This window comes from Protobothrops mucrosquamatus, unplaced genomic scaffold, assembly GCF_001527695.2.
Source record: "Protobothrops mucrosquamatus isolate PMUCROS unplaced genomic scaffold, P.Mucros_1.0 scaffold549, whole genome shotgun sequence".
NCBI lineage: Eukaryota > Metazoa > Chordata > Lepidosauria > Squamata > Viperidae > Protobothrops > Protobothrops mucrosquamatus.
In genome coordinates, this window is record NW_015386853.1 from 932,378 (window position 1) to 954,823 (window position 22,446).

At 38.9% G+C, this 22,446-nt stretch overlaps 1 protein-coding gene across 2 annotated transcripts; it reads left to right on the forward strand.

Annotated features, from left to right (window-relative positions):
* Window positions 1-952: 952 nt before the first annotated feature.
* On the forward strand, window positions 953-16,962 carry WASF3 (WASP family member 3). Of its 2 annotated transcripts, none has more exons than XM_015817041.1 (8): window positions 953-1,085; window positions 1,680-1,814; window positions 2,710-2,863; window positions 7,004-7,121; window positions 9,574-9,749; window positions 11,665-11,931; window positions 13,195-13,565; window positions 16,805-16,962. In XM_015817041.1, the coding sequence occupies exons 1-8, from the start codon at window positions 953-955 to the stop codon at window positions 16,960-16,962; spliced, it is 1,512 nt and encodes a 503-aa protein (XP_015672527.1). The 2 variants fall into 2 exon arrangements, with proteins under 2 accessions (XP_015672527.1, XP_015672528.1); XM_015817042.1 differs by lacking the exon at window positions 9,574-9,749 and adding an exon at window positions 10,822-10,985.
* Window positions 16,963-22,446: the final 5,484 nt, after the last annotated feature.

Below are 22,446 nucleotides of genomic sequence, written 5' to 3' on the forward strand. Positions count from 1 at the left end.
CTTGGTTCACACTAATGACAGTTGCATCATCCTGAGGTCACATGATCATCGTTTGCAACTTTTCCTGCTTGTTTCCCATAAGAAAAATTAATGGGGGAGCCGGCAGAGAAGGTAACAAGTAGCTCTTGTTAAGTCGTTCCCATTCCTGCTGTTTTTTCTCACGAGGAGCTAGACTGCCAAGTACAAGATCCTGAAGAGTCATTTCCTGTTCAGCACCAAATGTCAGCTGCTTCTTGTCTTCTTCCTATCTACACTTTTTTCTTACTACAGCTGTTGGAAAATTAGAAGCAGGTTTGGGCCCTAGTTTTCTAAACCTCTTAAGTAATTTGCTCATAGTCTAGCCAGACATACATTAGGAAGTTTTAATAATCTTTTTGATGAACACATTTATTTAGTTCTCTTTTTGAAGGCTTCCTACAAAAATGTTTTGTTCTGGGATATGATATTGAATTAAAGACTTGCAAATCCACAAATTATGCAGAGAAAGAATACAGTTAATTCCTCTTCAGTACTAAGGAAGAGACTATATAGCAAGTTTCATGAGATCGTTTAATTAAATACAGCATATGTTTCCTGACATGCAATACACAGTATTAAGAGTACACTTGAATTCAATGAAATACAAAATTATAACAGTGGTAGTGTTGAATTTGCCAGCAATATTTGGGCTCTCAAATGGTAAAGAAGAATAGGAATATTTTTAGTAGATGGCTGAACTAGAGCAAGGTCACTGTGCTTATTTGGAGAGAGAAGGCATTCCAATAAATGGGTGCCACAACTAAAAAAATGCTTTTCATGGATGATCTTCCTGAGATAATTAGCCAAAAATGCACTGTCACATTCTCTGTGAGACTTGGGCTCATTTCTCACTCTACATTACACTAACTCTTGCTTTTATGTTGGAGGAGGACGAAAATAATGTTTTGTTCTTTCTTTTTACAGACATTGAAACATGCCATTAATAAAAAGGAACATTGAACCTCGGCACCTCTGCCAAGGAGCTTTACCTGAAGGAATTACTAGTGAATTGGAATGTGTAACCAATAGTACTCTCGCTGCCATCATACGTCAGCTAAGCAGCTTAAGTAAGTTCCCTGAGTTGTTTTTTTAATGCTTTTTTTTTCTTCCTATTTTTATATGGCAAAATGAGGAACATGAGGCATCTTTCAAGTTTATCTTAAGTTTTGGGAGAGAAGCACAAGTGCTGTGAAAGGAACACAATGAAGTAGGATGGATTCTAATCTTTTTAAACTTCGTATGTTGGGGTACCTTACCCTATAATTCCATATTTTAAATGCCTAGTTTTTATAGATGAAGTTAAGAACAGCAGGAAAAATATAAGGATGTTTGGTTGGGTATATCTATTTTTGCTTCATAACTGTTGCTTCTTCATATCATTCTGGGGACTTGTAGCTGTCCTGGCCATTCAGAGAGGTTATAAATTGCAATGTTATTTTGGAAGCTCAGCTCTATTTTTAAGTAGTAGTCATCAGTCAAGTTGAAAGATACTGGATGATTCTATATAGAATTGCTTACAAAAAGCCCTCAGGATTACAGTAAAAACAGTAACTTGAAGAATTTTTATAATATTCTAAATTAGCATTATAAAATATTTGTAAATAAATAATAAAAATATTTATTTCTAAGCTGGGGAACATGATCCTATTTTTTCTCTCTAGGCAAACATGCTGAAGACATATTTGGTGAGTTGTTTAATGAAGCCAACAACTTTTACATCAGGGCAAATTCTCTTCAAGACAGAATTGACCGTCTGTCTGTCAAGGTTACTCAACTGGATTCAGCTGTGGAAGAAGGTAGGCAGTTTCATGCAAGTATTATGCCAAAAGTGCTATTGACAAAAAGACGTAGTTAACTGTACAGCAATTATTTCTTTTTATGGTGTAACTGATCGCTTAAGATAGTATCTGCTTCAGAAAAAGACCCATGTTTGTATGTGGGATAGGAGCAGCAAATTAATCAATTTTTAATAAAATCTCTTAATATTTTTTGACAAATAAATTCTCTCCCTGCCTCTTTTTGCAATGTGCTTGTTATATTGCTTGAAAAGGATCTTTCCAAGTTGGCTTACCAGCCCTTATCTAAAAATATTCTAGAATATGTCTTAATGTTCTTTTAACAAGATTTTAGCATTTAGGCCATTTTGTACAATCCATATTCAGTATTTTGCTAGAATGTTTTTACTTTAATGGGAAGAACACTATTCATTGAATGTTAATGAAGTATTGCTATTAAAAAAAGTAACAATAACATTAAAGAAATAAGCTATCCTATTATGACAATTATGACTGTTCTATGAAATGCATTATATACCTATCAAAATCAATGAGACTAACAAAATTATTATATTGTCTTTTTATTTTGTTTTTACAAGAATTGTCAAAGAGAAAGGAAAAGAAATAATACTGATAGGAATATATATATATGAAAGAATATGGAATGTAAACAATAAAAGCAATACATAAAAGCTGATAAGACACAGATCTGAATAATTCCCTATTTTAATTAGAACAGATTGTTTTTGTTCACAATTTTGACTCGTGTGCAGTACACAATTCATGTTGTACATACAAAATGAGATGCATCAGTTGTAGTCATTCCTTTTAATTGCTTTTGTTCAGTCATTTCATTTGCATATTGTAAATAGCTACTCTCAGTCTCTGTGTGTCTATCTCTCCTTTTTGCTAACAGTTTCATTGCAAGATATTAATATGAAGAAAGCATTCAAAAGTTCTACAATACAGGATCAACAGGTTGTTTCAAAGAACAGCATTCCCAATCCTGTTGCTGATATTTATAATCAGAGTGACAAACCACCTCCACTGAATATTCTCACATCATACAGGTATTGTAATTTGAAATGGATAAATCTGACATAGCTGGGTATGAAGTTTTCCTTCCTATTCTCATGTATTGTATTTTTGTAAGAGAAAAAAAATGTTCTACATGTATCCAGTTAACAAATGCACGTAGGAAGCATACTACAGTAGTAATGGGAGACTTTAACTATCCAAATATCAACTGGGAGACAAACTCTGCAGTGAGCAGGAGATCAAACAGATTCCTAACCAAGCTAGCCGACAACTTTCTCACCCAAAAGGTGGAGGAGAGAACTAGACATAAAGCTGTACTGGACTTAATCCTTACAAATAGAGAAGAAGTGGGACCCGACAGGTTACATCCCAGAGTTCTGAAAGAGCTGGCAGATGTTATCTCAGAACTGTTGCACCACATCTTTCATAAATCCTGGAGCACCGGGGAAGTACCTGAAGATTGGAAAAGGGCTGATGTGGTCCCCATTTTCAAGAAAGGAAAAAAAATGGACCCAGGAAACTACAGACCAATCAGTTTAACATCAATACCTGGGAAGATCCTATAAAAATCATCAAAAAACAGATTTCCGAATAACTAGAAGCAAACAAGGTCATAACTAGTAGCCAGTATGGGTTTGTTAAAAACAGATCATGCCAAACCAATCTTATCTCATTCTTCAATAAAGTGATTAAACTATAGACCAGCGAAACACAGTGGATGTAGTATACTTAGATTTCAATAAGGCATTTGACAAAGTAGACCAAAACCTACTCCTTGGTAAGCTAGAAAAAGGTGGCATAGACAACATCACCACTAGATGGATCTGTAGCTGGCTGACAAACTACTCAATGAGTAGTCCTCAATGGCCCTACATCCACATGGAGAGAAGTAAGCAGTGGGGTACCACAAGGTTCCATCTTAGGCCCAGTACTCTTCAATATCTTCATAAATGACTTAGATGAGGGAATTAAAGGGGAACTCATCAAATTTGCAGATGACACCAAACTGACAGGAGTAGCCAACACCCCAGAAGACAAACTCAGGATACAAAAAGATCTTGACAAACTTGAACAATGGGCCCTATCCAACAAAATGAGTTTCAATGTGGAGAAAAGCAAAGTCTTACATTTAGGCAGGAAAAACCAAAGGTACAAATACAGATTGGGCGAGACCTGGCTTAAAAACATAACTATGAGAGGGACCTTGGAGTCCTAGTGGACGATCACTTGACTATGAGCCAGCAGTGTGCAGTAGCAACCAAAAAAGCTAACACAATCCTGGGTTGTATAAACAGAGGCATAGAATCAAGATCATGTGTAGTATTATTACCGCTTTATAAAACCCCAGTACAGTGATGGCGAACCTTTTAGAGACCAAGTGCCCAAACTGCAACCCAAAATCCACTTATGCATCGTCGGGTGCTGGGTGGGTGTGGCCCATTGGGTGGGCGTGGCTGTGGTGGTAACAGCAGACTGGGGACTAAAAGTTTAATCAATCAGTTCCAACTTTGCAAGATCCTTTTTTTTCCCCGCGAGAAGTTGAAATTGATTGATTGAACCTTTTTTTTTTTGTACATGGCAGCGGAGGCCTAAAGCAAAAAGTTTTTATAAAACCCAGGTGAAGGCCTAGGACTGGGGCAACGGCGCGTGTGCCCACAGAGAGGGCTCTGAGTGCTGCCTCTGGCACCCGTGCCATAGGTTTGCCACCACTGCCCTAATAACACCACACCTGGAATATTGCAGTCAATTTTGGTCACCAAAAAAAGATGTTGAGAGTTTGGAAAAAATTCAGAGAAGAGCAACTAAGATGATCAAAGGCCTGGAGACTAAAACATATGAAGAACGGGTACGGGACTTGGATTTGGCTAGTCTAAAGAAAAGAAGAAATAGGGGAGACATGATAGCAGTGTTCCAGTATCTGAGGGTCTCCCACAAGACAGAGGGGGCCAGGTTGTTCACCAAAGCATCAGAGGGAAGGACGAGAAACTTCATAACAGTGAGGACAATCAACCAGTGGAACAGCTTACCCCCAGAAATCGTGGGCGCTCCATCACTGGAGATTTTTAAGAAGAGACTAGACATTCACCTGTCTAAGACGATATAGGTTCTCCTGCTTGAGCAGGGGCCTGGACTAGAAGACTTCCAAAGTCCCTTCCATATCCTATCCTATCCTATCCGTACTATACAGACAAATCTTATTGCATTCTTTGACCAGGTGATACAATTAGTGGACCAGAGGAATGCTGTGGATATAATTTACTTGGTTTTCAGTAAGGCATTTGAAAACGTAGACCACAACCTACTGCTTAATAACATAGAAAATGTGGGTTAGACAGCATCACCACCAGATGGATTTGTAACTAGCCGACCGGCCGTACTCAGCGTGTGGTCCTCAATGGAACTGCATCTACATGGAGGGAAGTGTGTAGTAGGGTGCCCCAGGGCTCTGTTTTGGGCCCAGTGCTCTTCAACATCTTCATCAATGATTTGGATGAGGGGATAAATGGGGAACTCATCAAGTTTGCAGACGAAACCAAGCTGGCAGAAATAGCCAGCTTAAGATACAGAGGGATCTTGACAGACGTGAACATTGGGCACTATCTAACAAAATGAAATTCAATGGTGAAAAAAGTAAGGTTCTACATTTAGGCAAGAAAAATCAAATGCACTTGTACAGTATAGGTGGTACCTTGCTCAATAGTAGTAACTGAGAGGGATCTCGGAGTCCTGGTGGACAATTACTTAAATATGATGCAGCAGTGTGCTGCAGCTGCCAAAAAAGCCAACACAGTGCTAGGCTGCATTAACAGAGGGATAGAATCAAGATCACGTGAAGTGTTAATACCACTTTACAATGCCTTGGTAAGACCACACTTGGGATATTGCATCCAGTTTTGGTCACCACGATGTAAAAAAGATGTTGAGATTCTAGAAAGAGTACAGAGAAGAGCAACAAAGATGATTAGAGGACTGGAGGCTAAAACATAAAGAATGGTTGCTGGAATTGGGTATGTCTAATTTAATGAGTGACATGATAGCAATGTTCCAATATCTCAGGAGCTGCCACGAAGAGGGAATCAAGCTATTCTCCAAAACACTGAAGGCAGGACAAGAAGCAATGGATGGAAACTAATCAAGGAGAGAAGCAACCTAGAACTAAGGAAAAATTTCCTGACAGTTAGAACAATTAATCAGTGGAACAACCTGCCTTCAGAAGCAGTGAATGCTCCAACACTGGAAGTTTTAAAGAAGAGACTGGACAACCATTTGTCTGAAATGGTATAGGGCAGGGGTCTTCAAACTTGGCCCTTTTATGATTGTGGACTTCAACTCCCACACTTCAACTTCTGGGAGTTGAAGTCCACAAGTCATAAAAGGGCCAAGTTTGAAGATCCCTGGAATAGCGTTTCCTGCCTGAGCAGGGGTTTGGACTAGAAGACCTCCAAGGTCCCTTCCAACTCTATTATTATTGTTGTTGTTGTTGTTTTGTTGTTGGTTTTTTATTATTATTATTATTATTATTATTATTATTATTATTATTATTATTATTATTATTATTATTATTATTATTATATCCATGTGGGGTATTTTTGGCAAAATATAGGATGGATTACCATTGCTTTCTGCACTATGAAGGTATGCCTTTCCCATTGTCACTGAAGTGATTATCATCTACCTACATCATCTTCTACATAACTGCTACCCAATATAGGTGCCTATTTGCTTTAGCTGGGCAACTTAGATGACTTTGGGTGTTTCTGCTGAAGTTAGATACTTTTCACATACATTCCCAGCATTCTTCACTCATTCCTTCCAGTAAGGCCCATCCACACTACAATCTGATGGAGGCATACATGGGGACCTCCCATAATTTTATCCCCATAGTAACAACTCTGGGAATAGGTTGGGCCCAAAGGTCTCCTGTGAGCTCATTAGGCAAATATGAAGTATGCCCAGTAACTTCTAGGATATGCCTGGCAGAGCTCTCCAAAGGTATTCAAGGATCTTTTCCATTGGAAATTAACTTTTTTTTAATGGAGAGGTAATAGTGACCCGTTCCCCTTTCAGAATAAATATTTATATGCTGCTTTACGTGAAATCTGCATTGGCAAACTGAGTCGAGCATGAGGAGTGGCCATTTAAAATAGTGTTTTGTTCCATTTTTTTTACAGAGATGATAAAAAAGATGGCTTAAAATTTTATACTGATCCTTCTTATTTCTTTGACCTCTGGAAAGAAAAAATGTTACAAGATACAGAGCATAAGAGAAAAGAGAAGAGACGACAGAAGGTAAATCAAAACAGTCAATCATATTTTAGGATAAATACCTTATATTGTATTTTAACAATGTTCCTGACATAGGAATGATTGTAAAAAACAAAGCTGTTCTGCATTTCAAACTATTCCTTTACCTTTCATTTTAAATGTGTGCTTTCTTATTTGCATTTTGAAAAGAAAAATATTTGTTAATGGAGCACTTAGAGAAACTCTCAGTTAGTTTTACAATATGACTACATTTTGGAGGATATTTTGGATTATTACAAAAATTTCATAAAATCCTTCAGAGTTTCTATCTAATGCAAATTGAAGAACTTTTCCATTATTTTAAGCTTCAACTTTGAAGGATTGGCATAGTTCTGTTATAAATAATGGATGCATAAATAATGGATTAGATTCAGGAATGAAGTTTGCTGCTTTGAAATGTGAATGCATATAAATGAGATCATGAAAGAATGTTGCCTGAATTCTCCATTTTCGGATCATAAGAGTTGTAATAAAATTCAGGAATTTGATAGCATTCGTTTTGAAATAAGTGTGTATATGTGCTATGTGAGCAATCTCTGGAGCTCCGAAACTAATTAAGTGACTGAAACTCTCAGACAATGCATAAAAAGCAACAGAATTAAATGAGTAGTTCTTGTTTTGTTTTGTTTTGTTTAACTGTGCCACAAAAGACAGGTTAGTGGATCTAGAGGCTCTGTGGAAACAGGAATATCACATTGCAGTGATTGGGTGACCTGCTATATTGTTTTTCTTCTACGAGGAACTTACATTTTGTCAGTGTGGTGACACAAACAATAAGCACATAGTAAAGGAGATGTAATAACTGTGGGAAACAGGGATTTGATAGGACTTTATGGAGAAATGTGGGTTGAAAAACAAATCTAACAGATGGTGCTATCAGTGTTTTTTACGGTATTCATTTTGTGAACTGTGAACTGCTTCGCTGAGAATTTTCTCCTCTTAACTATATTTATGGAAAGTCCTTGATTTGCAACTGGTCGCTTAATACCCATTGAAAATTACAACGGGCCCAAAATGGGTGCCCATAAGGCACTTTTGACCATCGTGAAATATGTCACACCCATCCCTGTGGTCATGTGACAGCATTTTAAGTGCTTGGCAACTGACTCACCTATATGACTAGTTGTAGAATTCTGCGGTCACACGACTGCAATTTGCAATGTTTGTTGCCAGTTTACAGCAAAAAAAAATGCCCATTAGTAAAATGGTTTTGCATTTACATCTGTGAATTTGCTAAACTGTGGTGATTCACTGAAAACCCATCGCAGAAAATGTTGTAAAATGGGGTCTGGTCACATAGGTCCCTCGAGTTACAATCGTAACAATTTAGGATGAAAAATCCAGTCCCAATTGTGATTGTTAAGTCAAGGACCCTCTTTATTAAGAACCAATGAATTTATCTCAGAGTCGGTTGTTTTATCATGGTGATCCATATGATTAAAAACCTGTCATCACCCCCTCAGGCAGCACCTGATAAATTATCTGGTTCAGTGTCTGTCTATCTACTATGATAGTAATAAGCAGGGAGTAAGCACTTATTCAAAATGATCAGCACTCTGTAAATCTGAAAGGGTAGTTCTCATTTAGTGACCATTCACAGTTACCACAGTGATGAAAAAGTAACTTTACAACTAGTCCCCACATTTACGACTTTTGCAGGTCTGTAAAGTAAATGAAAGCTGCAGTAAAATTGTAAGCACAGTGTTGGTATCACTTAGTGACTGTTTCACTTAACAATTAAGTTACCAGTTCTAAACAAGGTTTCTGAACATGAAGAGCCTATACTGTAAGAAGCTATTTGAAAGTTATATGCACCCAAACCTTGGAAACACTGATTTGATTTGGCTTTAAAAAAAACTGTCCAAATTCCTAAACTATTGAACAAGTATCTAATCAGTTAACATGAGAAATGCTTGAGAGAAACAAAACCAAACTGCCTGGCTGAGTCTTAGGAAATCAGCTTGTTTCAGAATAAATACATGCTTCATTTGAGGAACAAAATTAAAAGTTGAATAGGCTTAATTTACAGCTGGAAGACGATTCAACAAAAGGCTATTTGTAGGTACATTTGTACTGACTCACAGCATGTAATGAGAAAATATTTTCAAGATACTTAATGTGATGTATTGAAAAACTATTGATTTGTTAGTCCAATTGCTTTGACTAGATCATATACAGGAAGTTTTGCAAACTATAACATTAGAATCCTTTCATTGGAAGAAAAAAAGTGAATATGTGGCCATGAGATGTCCGTATCCTATAAATGTTGAAACATAGCTGATAGTTTGTTTATATAAATAACCAATGGAATCTAATATATGCTTTGATTATGCTTGGCTCACCTGCACATCTTATTTTCATATTCTTAACAGCATTAAACTTGCTCTTTCCTTGTTTCTCTCTTTTGCATGCTTTATCGCTTCTTATATTATATCAGGATCAAAAACGTATAGATGGCACAACTCGTGAGGTGAAAAAGGTTAGAAAAGCAAGGAACAGGCGCCAAGAGTGGAATATGATGGCCTATGACAAAGAACTTAGACCAGATAACCGGTTATCTCAGAATGTTTACCCTGGAGCATCTTCTGAAGGGTCTCTGTCCCCTGAAACTAGGTCTGTTGATAATAAGATTTATATATTCAGTGGTGCTTAGTATCCTTCATCTGTGCGGATTCCTAACTTCCACTTGTATAAAAGAGATTTATCTTTCTTTTTTAGATTGGATGATTTTGGGAATTTGGTGTCTGCATTTTCCTGAATTAGATTGACCATGAAGACTTATTTTTAAAAGATTTTTGTTTTTGCAGCAGCCTGTTGCAGCAAAAAGTAACGTAGAAACCTGGGACAGGAAATGGCCCCTTTTTGTGTCAGGCACTGTGTGCTTAAAGCAAAGGTGTTTTAAAAACTCATGAGATATCTGTATTGTTGCCCTTGAGCTTAGCCAGAGGCCTCTATGTTCAAGTACAGTGTTTAAATTACCGTAGATTGGTCAGGCATTTTTTTATTTTTGTTCTGCTACTTGGTTTGAAGAAAGGAACACATACAACAAATAGTGCAGCCCAAGAACCTCACTGTTCCATTAACATCTGTTGTGGCTTGCTTATGTCATATTGTATTCATTTGAAAGCTTGGGCATACAAAAGCAGAGGTTTTTGTAACTAACTACTGCATAATCAAGTTTTAAAACAAATGTGTTTTTTTTTATTTCTAGAATTTTTAACCAATATGTTGTTTTGTCTGCATTAAGAAGAGATTTTTCAGTTTATAATATTTTGTGTGATATTCTAATAACAAGTTCTGATCTCTCCATCTGAAAGAGTCAGCTTTTTCTACCTTTCTTTTATAATCCTACTGATTCTGTTATCTTAGTTAATTCACATCTTTCAAGCCTTTTGGTCTACTGTCTTTTTCTGCCTGTCTTTATTTATTTGTCACTTAGCAAAATAAAAACTTTGCTTTGCTTTGCTTTGCTTTGTTGTAAATAGATTGTAATAAGCAACCGTTCCATTAAAATAAGCACACCTAGGCTCAAAACTGTTTTTTGTATCTTGCATGGAAAACATATGTAACATTGTTCTATGTAACATGTCTAATGCAACTCTTGGCGTATGAAATTCTCATGTTTCCATCCTGTACATAATCCTTTTTGTCCTATTTGATTTATATTGTGCCCATTATGATTCAGAGAATTCACAAGCTGAATTCAAGCCGGCATCAGCAAGTTAATGTGAGAAAAGTAAGGTCCAGAAGAGAAGAGTGGGAGAGAAAGAAAATGGGCATTGAGTTCATAAGTGACATAAAGAAACAAGAGCAGGCAGGAGGCACAAAAGAGTCCCAGATGCCCACAGGGTTTGTCTTTCTTTTTATTGAAAGCTCTAGTGCTTTGTTAACTTCCTGGCTTTCCATCTGAATAAGATGATAAGCATCTGTTTCACTTATTTTTAACCATGTGACAATATGGCGTAATTTGTTTTACTAATTTAGCTTCTCTACAGCATAGGGATGCAAGGACAATGTTGCTTGGTTTTAACTGCTAAGTACTAAAAGGTTTGTTGTTTTCTAAACTTTGTGACTAGCTAACAGTTTCTCTCTCTCTCTCTTTCTCTCTTTCTCTTTCTCTCTCTCTCTCTCTCATATCAGATAAAGTTAATTTTATGCAAAAAAAAAAAATCCCAGGAAAAAGTTCCATATTAAAAAAAAAAGTTAAAATTTTGCAATGGGTTTGAGTTTGATAAAATGCAATAATCTGCCTTTATCTGTAATTTTACTTTCATTTTCTGATTTTTCTTACTAATGTTCCTTGTCTGCCTTGATATGTTTTGGAATATATATCCTATAATTTGAAAATTAGAGAAAAGTTGTTTTTGGTGAATGTGGCTTCTTACATTTAATGTTGCATTAACATTTAATGTTGCATTAATAACTTATCTACTAACAAACTGTGAAATGTTAATTAAATAATCATTTAAATTGAGTGAGCCTACTATATTTTGTTCATGGTTCCCCTTATTCTTGTTTTTAATTTCAGATCCCATGCTTCAGACATAACCAGTTATTCGTATCCTGCTACTCCAAATCATTCACTCCGTCATCAGTTTTGCCATGTGCCTTCATGTGGAACAGGAGATGGATCCCAGTTTATGCTTGCAAAACAGGGCCTTGAACATGAATATAGGTTATCTTCCACAACAGTGCAACATGCTACTTTGAATAGGCCTCAAGAACCACCCCCACCCCCACCGCAAATCTTAGATGGTGCTCTGGGCACTGTTGCATTGATACCAGCAGACTATGGGTGAATAGATAGTTTTGTCCTTATGTTAAACCAGAGCTCCCCAACATTTCCAGTTTTGCTGATTGGTGGAGGGAGGAGAGAGAGGGGATGGTTCCACAAGCAGTGGCCAAGCGAATGTGTGCAGCTCCATTTGCATGAGCGGTGGGCACGCGCGACCACCACTCGCTCAAATGGAGCGCACATACTCACCCACTGCTCGGCAAGTGGGGATGTGTGTGCATGCACTCACCCCCTGCTTTATGTGGCCTGGTTCTGAACAGCTCACGGCCTGATAAAGGGCTGGGGGTTGGGGACCCTTGTGTTAGACAGTGATCAGCAAACATAAATAAACATATGATGCAACTAGATGATTGACTAGAAAATTTTCTCTGTCAGTTTGGAAAAAATAGAACAGGAAGACAATGAATCAGATGGTTAAATGGGATCAAATATATTACTGCAATAGTTTTAGAATTGCTGTGTTTAATACCTGGCTGAGATGGCAAGCCTCTGTCGAATCATAAGTGGCTGTATCTGACTTGATGGAGCCTAACTATTTAAAACATTTTTCTCCTGCTCTTCAAGAGTGCCATAGTAATAGCTTCTGGATCATGAAGAACAAACAAGATAGGGACAAGTTTTGCTCGTGATGAATGTTCAAAGTATCAGTGGTGTGTGGATTGTATGCTGAGCTGCATGTTGTTAACCATACTCAGAGGTTTATGTTCTTAAATAAAATATCTAAGCAAAAAAAGTTACTACTTCCCAGGGATACTTTGAAGCTGTTGAGATAAAATTTAATATGGGGAAAATTATGTTGAGACTGGAAAATAGTGTGTGATTTGTTCTAAATCATTTGTGCTTTAGAAATTGTAGAGAATATTTATAGCTCGGGATGAAGATTTAGGCAGAGATTTGTCTTCCAAGCTTGCTGCTTGGCTCCCGGACGTTTCATTACCAAACTTGGTAACATCTTCAGCAAGGTTTTGGGGGAAATTTAGTTTATATTTTATATTTTATAGTTTAGTAATGAAACATCTGGTAGCCAAGCAATAAGCTCGGAGGACAAACCTCTGCCTAAATCATGTATGCCTTCCTGATTAAATAAGAGCCAACATGGAAAATATTGGTGTTGTAAATAAATGTTCTAGTATATACTGGAAAAAAATGTAAGTGAAGTGAATATTTTTAAAGTTCAAATCAAATAGAACATTAATAGATTCTTACTTTGCAGACCTCCTTGATACTTCAACTAACAAGTATTTTGTTCTGTTTTATATATAGGATGATTGCAGCTCAGATGGTGGATTATTATAATCCTTCAGGAGGACCACCCTCTGCATCAGCGCTTATGATTCCTTCTGCACAGACTGCTTTTGTTAGTCCTCTCCAAATCCCTCTGCTACCTACCCATTCTGGACTAATGGCTGGTACTCTGTATTCTGCTACTCTTCATCTTCCTTCTACCGGGCATATTGTTACAGCTCCTTCTCCTCCTGGCCCACCTCCTCTTCCTCCAGGCCCCCCTGCTGCAGGATCTTCTCTTTCATCCTCTCCATTGCATACTCCTGCAGTAGCTGAGGTTAAAAGGCAGGAGTCTATCCAGTCACCCATCAGTGGTGCTCGAAGTGATCTTCTTGCTGCTATTCGGATGGGTAAGACTTCCAAAATCTGACCTGGGCTTTTAAATATGACGGGCTTTGGGTCTTCATAATTGCATAATGTAACTAGAGATCTCTGTTCCACATTGTGGTCTAGGCTGAAAGCTGTATCTCAGCTTTCTTGTTTTCTGTTGCATTTATAGTTTCCTTTTGATGAACAATCATCAGCCACAGAAGTACAGTGTAGTTCTTCTTGAACTGCTTTTAAATGCTTGCCCAATCTTTCTCAACATGTATCTTCCGGATGTAATTTGTCCATCATGGACCATATCATTTGGACAGCCTGGCTGGTAAACGATGAATGTGGTGGGTCAACATACTATGTAGGAACTTAGGAGGGTCATTTGTCTGAGGCAGAAGGAAAACAGAAAGACTGGCTCTCCAGAAGGAAAAAGATCCCTCTAAGAAAGAACCAAGATAGAGACCTGTGGCTGGAGGGTATAACAAAAGAGTTGCAGCTAGGAAAGAGCTGCAGGGGAGGAAGAAGCAAGTTTTGCTGCCATCTTGCAAAAATGCAGTGATGTTAACTTGCTTCTTAGCAAGGAAAGAGGGAGATATGATGGTTTCTTTTCTCTCCCAGTGAGGAGAAAAAGTGGTCCCTGCAGTATATATAAATAGAGTCCCTGAGATTTAGGAGAGCCCAGGGAGAAAGGGAGGCACAAAATACATGGTGGGTAGAAGTGAAGGAAGTTGTAGGTCAGTTGTTCTCAACCTATGGGTCGCGACCCCATTTGGGGTCGATCGACCATTTCACGGGGGTCGCCAAGCAAGGCTGTCTGCCATTTTTTCCCCTTTTCCGGCGGTTGCCTTACCTCCCTTGAGCTGGGCCAGCTGGTGGTCGGCCTGCTCCGTCTCTGCCGCTTGCCAGCTACGCCTTGGCTGGCGCAGGGGGCAGAACCATGCTGTCCAGCCGTCCTATTCTTGATGCTCCTGACAAGCCAGTAAACAGGTATGGAAGACAAACGTTGCTTTTATTGCCATACGTGTAGGAAAAAGTTAGCACTGAGATCTACTGCTCTCAGTGCCGTACATAAAGGCCACGGCCGCCCGACGCACAGGAAAGCCGCCCCACCCTCATCCAAGCTGCCCCACCCACTCCCAAGCCAGCATCCGCCTAATTCCGCCCAGCCCCCGCTCCCCGCCCACTGCAGCCGCCTATGGCTGTCCTCCAAAGCATTGTCCCTTCAGCCTATGTCCATAGGGTTCGGTAAGCCTTCGTAGCTCCGTTCTGCCTCCCTCGCTCCGTGTTGAGCCCTGCGAGGCACAAGGGGGCGACGGCACGAACGGCGGCTCCGCAGGGAAGAGAGGGATGACGTCACTCTGCTGCGCCAGCCCTGCTGCCTTCCCTGCTTCTGGATACACCGGCGGGGCGGTAAGGCTGAGACGGCGGTTGCGGCGTTCCCGTGGGCTGGTGGGAACGTGAAGGTCTCGCCGGGCTCAACATGCCGCTCCCCCTACCAGAGGCCCCCCTGGAAGGCAAGCATAGAGGGGTTAATGGACTCGTCCCCGTGCATCGGTGCCCCTGGTCGCCCCTTTTGGCTTGTTGGGATATCTACGATGGAACTGTCTAAGTAAACGGGGAGCACACACCTCGCTGTCCCTCACCCAAGAGGCTTCCGAGAGCGGATAGCCTTTCCATAAGATAAGATAAGACACCCTCCCTTTTCTCTCCCGGGAGTCTAAGATTGCCTGCACCTCGTAATGGTCTGGTGACACGGGACCTGGGGTGTTCACAGGGCGTTCATGGGTCACAGGCTTCTGCAAACTACAATGAAACACTGGGTGTACCCTGCCCAAGAACCGCGGGAGCTTGAGGCGAACAGTGACTGGATTGATCACTTGGTCTATCCTGAACGGGCCTATGTACTTTGGGCCCAGTTTCTACATGGGACCTGGAGCCGGATGTACTTAGTGGAAAGGTATACCAGGTCCCCCACCCTAAATGGTATTTGGGCTTTCCTTCTCTTGTCAGCCTGTGTTTTGGCTGTTTGTCTTGCCTTTTCCAAGGCCTTCCTTACTACGCCCCACACCCCGCTAACTCGGGTTAACCACTCCCCAGGTTGACAGGGTGGAGCGTCCTGACTACTGTATTCTGGCATGGGTACGAAGTTCCTGCCCGACACCACCCGGAAAGGCATGAAGCCTGTACTGCTATGCACAGCGTTGTTATATGCCACCTCCGCGAACACCATCCACTCCACCCAGTCTGCCTGTTGATAGGAGATGTAGCTCCGAAGGTAGCGCTCCACCGCTGCGTTTGCCCGTTCTGCTGCTCCATTCGTACTCGGGTGGTACGCCGAGCTGAGGCTTTGGGAGGACCCCAAGAGGCGTATAAAGTCGCGCCAAAAGTGGGCGGTGAACTGCACACCACGGTCAGAGATTATCCGACGTGGAGCCCCATGAAGCCGATAAATATGTGAGAGGAACATACGAGCTAGTCTCTGGGCTGAGGGTAGTCCCTTGCAGGGCACAAAATGAGCCTGCTTGGAGAACAAATCTACTACCGTCCAAATTACCGTATAGCCCCGGCTCTTGGGCAGTTCCACGATAAAGTCCATGGCTATGTGCGGCGCTCCCGCATGTGCGGTGCTCCCGGGCAGGGAAAGTCCTCGACTTACGATCAGTTGGGTAGTCCTCGACTTACGACCGGTTTAGTCCTCGACTTACGACCGGTTTAGTCCTCGACTTACGACCGGTTGGGGTCGCGGCATTAAAAAGGTTGAGAACCACTATTGTAGGTGGATGCACATCCATGGATACTATAAGTAGCCAATTGCCTTGGATAGACCAACTTATGAGCTTGTAATTATGCATTATATCTGAAAGTATCAAAAAGCATATGAACAATAGAGATTTTATGCAAATAGGTATTAGGAACTATTTTAAATCCTAAGTTATTATTGTTAACTTGAATAGATAATTATCCTATCTACATAGACTAATATTCAGATGAATGTTGAGCTGTTTATACCACATATGCTTATAGGAAAAATACTCTCTAAAAATATAGACGTTGAAGATTTTATTATATTAAATAAGTCATTGGCTATAAATAAGCAAGACATCCATAGGAACATTTGGCTTTTTTATCATTTTCATGCTTGGTAAGCATAAATGATTACTAATGATGTTAATTCTGGTACATTTTCATGAATGCTTGAGTCCTGTGTATTTGTAAGGTTTTTTTAAGGGGAAAATGAGCACAAAAAGTTGTGTTTCTTTGCTTGTCTCAGGAATCCAGCTGAAAAAAGTACAAGAGCAACGTGAACAGGAGGCCAAGCGTGAGCCAGTTGGAAATGATGTGGCCACAATTCTTTCTCGACGGATTGCAGTGGAATACAGCGATTCGGATGATGAGTCAGAATGTGATGAAAATGACTGGTCAGACTGAAAATGAAGATCCGGTACCAAAGCATTCAATGTGAACTGACCTAGGAAATCATTTATAGACTACCCTGGCAGTACTGGTATATACCAGTAGTAGAACAAGTAGGCTTACTTGGTGATGTTCAGATTGATATAATTCAGTTACTTTAGATCAGTGTTTCTCAACTTGGAGAATTTAAGATGTCTGGACTTCAATGCCAGAATTCCCCAGACAGTGTGCTAGCTGGGATATTCTGAGAATTGAAGTCCTGACATCTTAAAGTTGCCAAGGTTAAAAAACACTGCTTTAGTGTTTCTGCAGATGAAAAAAATGAACTCTTTATTTTCAGTTTTTGCTGCATCAGTTGCAGCAAAGCAGGGTTTTTTTGTATGTATAATTATTTTACTATTTCAATATTACAAGCAATTACTTTATCATGGCAAAGCAATATTTTTAACAATGAAATGTCATTGATTCTTCCACTTTGACTCATCGTCGTTAACATGCAAAAATTGCTAGCAGCTAGTTATTTCTTCTTTATTTAAAAAAAAAAACCTCAACAACTCTGTAACTGCAAGAATCTCATGAATGAGTTTCTGTTCACCATAATTATATTTCCAAATACTCTGGATCTGGATCTATTCAAATAGCATATATGGAGAAGAAGGTTGACATCAGCATAAAAACTACGGCTGTGTAAAAACCATCTGGAAGAGTGATATAGAATGAATCTGAATGATTTTGCACAATCCTGTGGAATGCCAAATGCCTTCCCTCCTTGCTAATTTGGTTCAGCTTTCATAACCTGTTTTTAAAATTCATCCAGTTTACATTGAGCACATTGACCTTATGCTTCAGTGAATAATATAATTGAATTTATAGATATATTTATGAATAGTTGGGCTCCAAAGATACGATCGATTAACCACCCAGGCTCCTCTTACACCATTATTATGGGTTAATGGCCTCATTTATGATTGGTTTCCTCATACAAATACATCCTTAATTATTGAAATGTGTGTTCCAGATTGAGTAATATAATTTTCTTACTTCTCATGCATTATTTAAAGAGCTGCTTATATTACATATAAGAAGACTCATAATGCCTTTGGCCAGCCTATAAAAATGAACTGGAGTCAGCATTTAAAAAATGGCAGTTTCTATTTACATTTTATGTCTACCTTAATTTACTTTATACTTTGGAATTACTCAGGGTTGAAAACAGAATGGGATGCCTCTATTCAAGGTACTGTTTTTGTATTATTTTTATTTACATTTTTTAATCCCACCTTTATTATTTTCATAAATAAGGAGGTGAACGTTCCTAATACCCCCTACTCTTCCTATTTTCCCCCCCGCAACAACCTCTGAGGTAAATTGGGCTGAGAGAGAGTGACTGGCCCAAAGTCATCCAGCCGGCTTTTGTGACTATGGCAGGACTAGAATTCACAGTTTTCTCGTTGCTTTCAAATATCTGATTCTATGAAACAGTGTTATCGTGTTTTGAGGGAATAAAGTTAACACTGGCCAGAAAATGCCCTTTTCTACTTTTCCTATTGTTTTATTATAGCTGGCAGAACAAAGGAACATCGGCTCCTCAAATCTTGCAAGATAGAACAGGCTGCTAAATCTCCTTTGTAGTGGGTAAACTGCCACCAGTTTTCACTTACTAAATCTCAGGCTAAACATGTAAGAATCCAGAGTTAAGGGACTGAACATTAAAAGTACGATTGGTCTATTTTTTTTAGAGTTTCAGCCAGTTGTTAATTCTCTTGCTTCTATTATTTCTCACTTGCCTAGAGAAAGCAAGACACGGTATATATGGCAAGCATTAAATGCCAGGTCAGTTAATAATAAGGCTCCCTTTATTTACGGTCTCATTGGAGGAGAGCAGGCTGACCGATATTCATCATCAAAACCTGGCTGACTCCGGAAGGGGGAGTTCCCCTCTTAAACATATGTCCAGCTGGACTTAGGGCTTTGCACTAGTCAAGACCCAGGTAGACAAGGTGGAGCAACAATAGTCATGCGAGAATCTCTTTTGGCCTTTAGGAGCCCTGCTCCACAAATTTCCACTTGTAAAACCCTCTTTTGAAACTGGGCTCATGGGATGGGATCATGGGATTGTTGTTACTGTACCAATCTCCCTGCTGCGTAACAACTTCCCTGCCTGTGCTGTTGCAGGCCATCACAATGCATGGTATTGTGCGGGTTCAGCTCCTTTCTCCAAGGTTGATCTCAATCAATATTGCTAGGGAGTGAGAAGTCCAGCTAACATCTGCTCCTTTGTGGAGTTGCTCAGGGCTTGGTACTCTGTTGTACACCAGTTGTGCCCTTTCCTGGATTATGAAGCCCTGCACTCAGCCTTGGACTACTGCAATGTGCTCTACATGGGGCTACCATTGAAGAATATTTGGAAGCTTCAGCTGGCACAAAATGCAGCAGCACAGTTTTAGGGGCTCCTACAGGTGCTCATGTTGCACGAGCTGCACTGGTTGCCAGTTTGCTTCCAGATTTATTTATTTATTTATTTAAGAAATGTACTTGGCATCTGTTCCTGTCTGCCCTCTTACCTTTATCCCCCCTCCCCCCTCCAGATTATTCCTTTACATGGAAGATGTTATGTGATTAATGTTTTCAACATTGTGCGTCTGGTAGATCTCATTAGTGAGATACAGTTCACTTTTCACTTTACCCATTGCTGCAGAAACAACTTGACCAAATACAGATAGTTCTCACTTAACCAATTGCTTGTTTAATGGCTGCTCAAAATTATAGTTGTGCTGAAAAAGGAGAGTTATAACTGGTCCTCAAAATTCTGGCTGTCACAACATCGTTACAATTATGTATTTGCAATCTGGGTTCATGGCAACTTTATAATGGTCACTGCATCCCGCAGTCATGTGATTGCAATTTGTGACCTTTACAGTTGTCTTCTAACAAGCAGTCAGTATGGAAGCTGGCAAGAAGTTGCAAGTTGTAGCCACATGTCATTGCATTTAACAACTATGAATGATTTACTAACAATTTCAGCTGGAATTGCCATCGTACGTTGGGCACAATCATGTTATTTTTATTTTTATCTATTTATTAATTACAGTTATGTGGCTGCCCACCTCACAAGAAGTAACTTGATTTTTCACTTTGTGATTGTAGCTCTTAGTGGCAGAATTGCTCATGTCCTTTTTGATCTGTAAGTGAGCATTACCTATAAATTTGGTATCATAGATAATAAAAAAAAATAGTACCTTAAATACTTCAACTAATTTTCATTAAAACTCTGAACTTATCCATATTGAACAGAATGAGCTAAGAGTACAGTCACTTTTTTTGGAAAAAAAATCTTATAACACTAAGATCTTTAATTTAGATTTAGATTTGAAATATGGGAATAATCAGCTCTTACCCTTGCATGTGGAAATAAACAGAACTGTACAAAAAAGATGTGAGCATAGTTGATCTGGAGGATGGTCTATCGTAGTGAATTCTTTGGTGTCCCAGAATTCCAGACTCCAGAATTTTAAAAAGCAAAGGTGTACATTCCCATCTATGAATATAATTAACATGTTCTCTGCTTCTACATAATATGCTGAATCCTGAAACATAATTTTGGTTTGCTAGGGATTACTGCTGCTTCCCATAATAATTTGGCATTCTGATATTTAGAATAATGATGGATTTATCACCTATGCATTTATTGGATCCTGATGTATCAGATGCATCATATGTATTATGTATCCTGCAACATTAGTAATGGACAGGAGAAAACATGCTCCTCTGGTTGAAAAAAGGTAGGTATGCAAGATGGACATGGGACTGTTTTTCCTTTTTTGATGTCAAGTAATGAAATTGTTAATGAAAATGATTCTGGTACTAAAGTTTCTTCTATTATAGTTTTATTACAGTATATTTTAGAAGCAAATTAGCTGTATTTTGAATTATTTCTAAACTATTGAGTAATTATTTCTAAACTACTAAGTAAGTTATTTGTAGTTAAAAATACTTCGTATTTAGGTGAATCACTTGTTTGCTTTTAACCTGAAAATATTTTTTCATCTCTTTTCAGTATTTGATCAATAAAATGTAAATTAACATGACTGATCTAAGTTTACAATTTAGACATTTTGTCTTTGTATATCTGTCTTGGGTTATATAAAAATATTAATAAAGTTTACATTTAAACTTTTATTTTTAAATTCTAAAGGTACTTAAAATTTCATTTGATTTCAGCTAATAGAATATGGTGTAAGAGCTGTTATGTAGTAATTAATTTCCTGTTAATATTAGTTAATGTTGCTCTTCCTTTTCTTTTCAGATAGAAATCTGAAACTGTAATCTTCATTAAACTATTTTAACCACCTAATTAGGCATTTCAAAATGCATAAATCCAAAGGGTAACATGCAATCATACTAAAACATTCTATTATGTCAGTGGGAGTTAGACACATGCCTCACTCTCCTGGTGAAATAAATGGATCATGCCTATTTAATTAAGTTGAACTTCATTCATACTTAGGCAAAAGTGTACTAAATTGTTAATTGCAATACACAAAATGCAAAAAAAATGACCATAAAACATAATTTAACATATTGTAAGACCTGAATCATTTTTTTTCAAGAAAAATGCATGCTTACTAATTAATATAAGCTAACCATTCTTTGCTGAGTTTTGTGATCAAGTAGAGCAGTGTTTCTCAACCTTGACAATTTTAAGGCATGTGGACTTCAATTCCCAGAATTCCACAGCCAGCAATGCTGGCTGTGGAATTCTGGGAGTTGAAGTCCACATGCCTTAAAATTGTCAAGGTTGAAAAACACTGAAGTAGAGCTTGTTTTGCTTGGTCATATTTTGACTTTGGTTAGAACTATTACAGAGACAGTAGTGGTTAAAGGCATGGAATTTTAATCCAAAGCCTACTGGGTGACAAATAGCCAGTCACTCCCTCCTAGTCCTGGGATGAAGAATGAGGAGGAGCAAAGTACTCCTGAAAATAATGCCAAGAAACTGCAAGGATCTGTCTATATGGTTGTTAGGAGTCAACAATGCTTTTTTTGTAAAAAAAAAAAAAAAAAAAAAGGTGCTGGAACTCACACACGTCACACAACCCACCTTGCCTACCCTACAAGGTTCCATCCAAAAAAGGTGCCGGAACTCCGTTCTGGGCGTTCTATGAGAAAAAAAGCCCTGGGAGTCAAAACTGACTCAAAGGCATAAAGAAAACATTAAATGTTATTCAACTATCCAAAATATTAGCTTGAGGACTCCAGTATTTTGAATGGGCTAAATAATTTACATTGTTATCCACTTTCCTGTGGAAAGATATTGACCTCTGGTGGCCAGATGTTACAATTATCACTCAGAAGTGTTTAAATCGGGTCAGGCAAACTTCTCAGGCACTGGAGTCTATTCATAACACTGAGTGAGCATCCAAAGACTACACAGAACAGAAAGATGATGCAGAATGAGTGAAGACATGGTGGAGATTGGTGCTTGCAACAGTTCAAGGT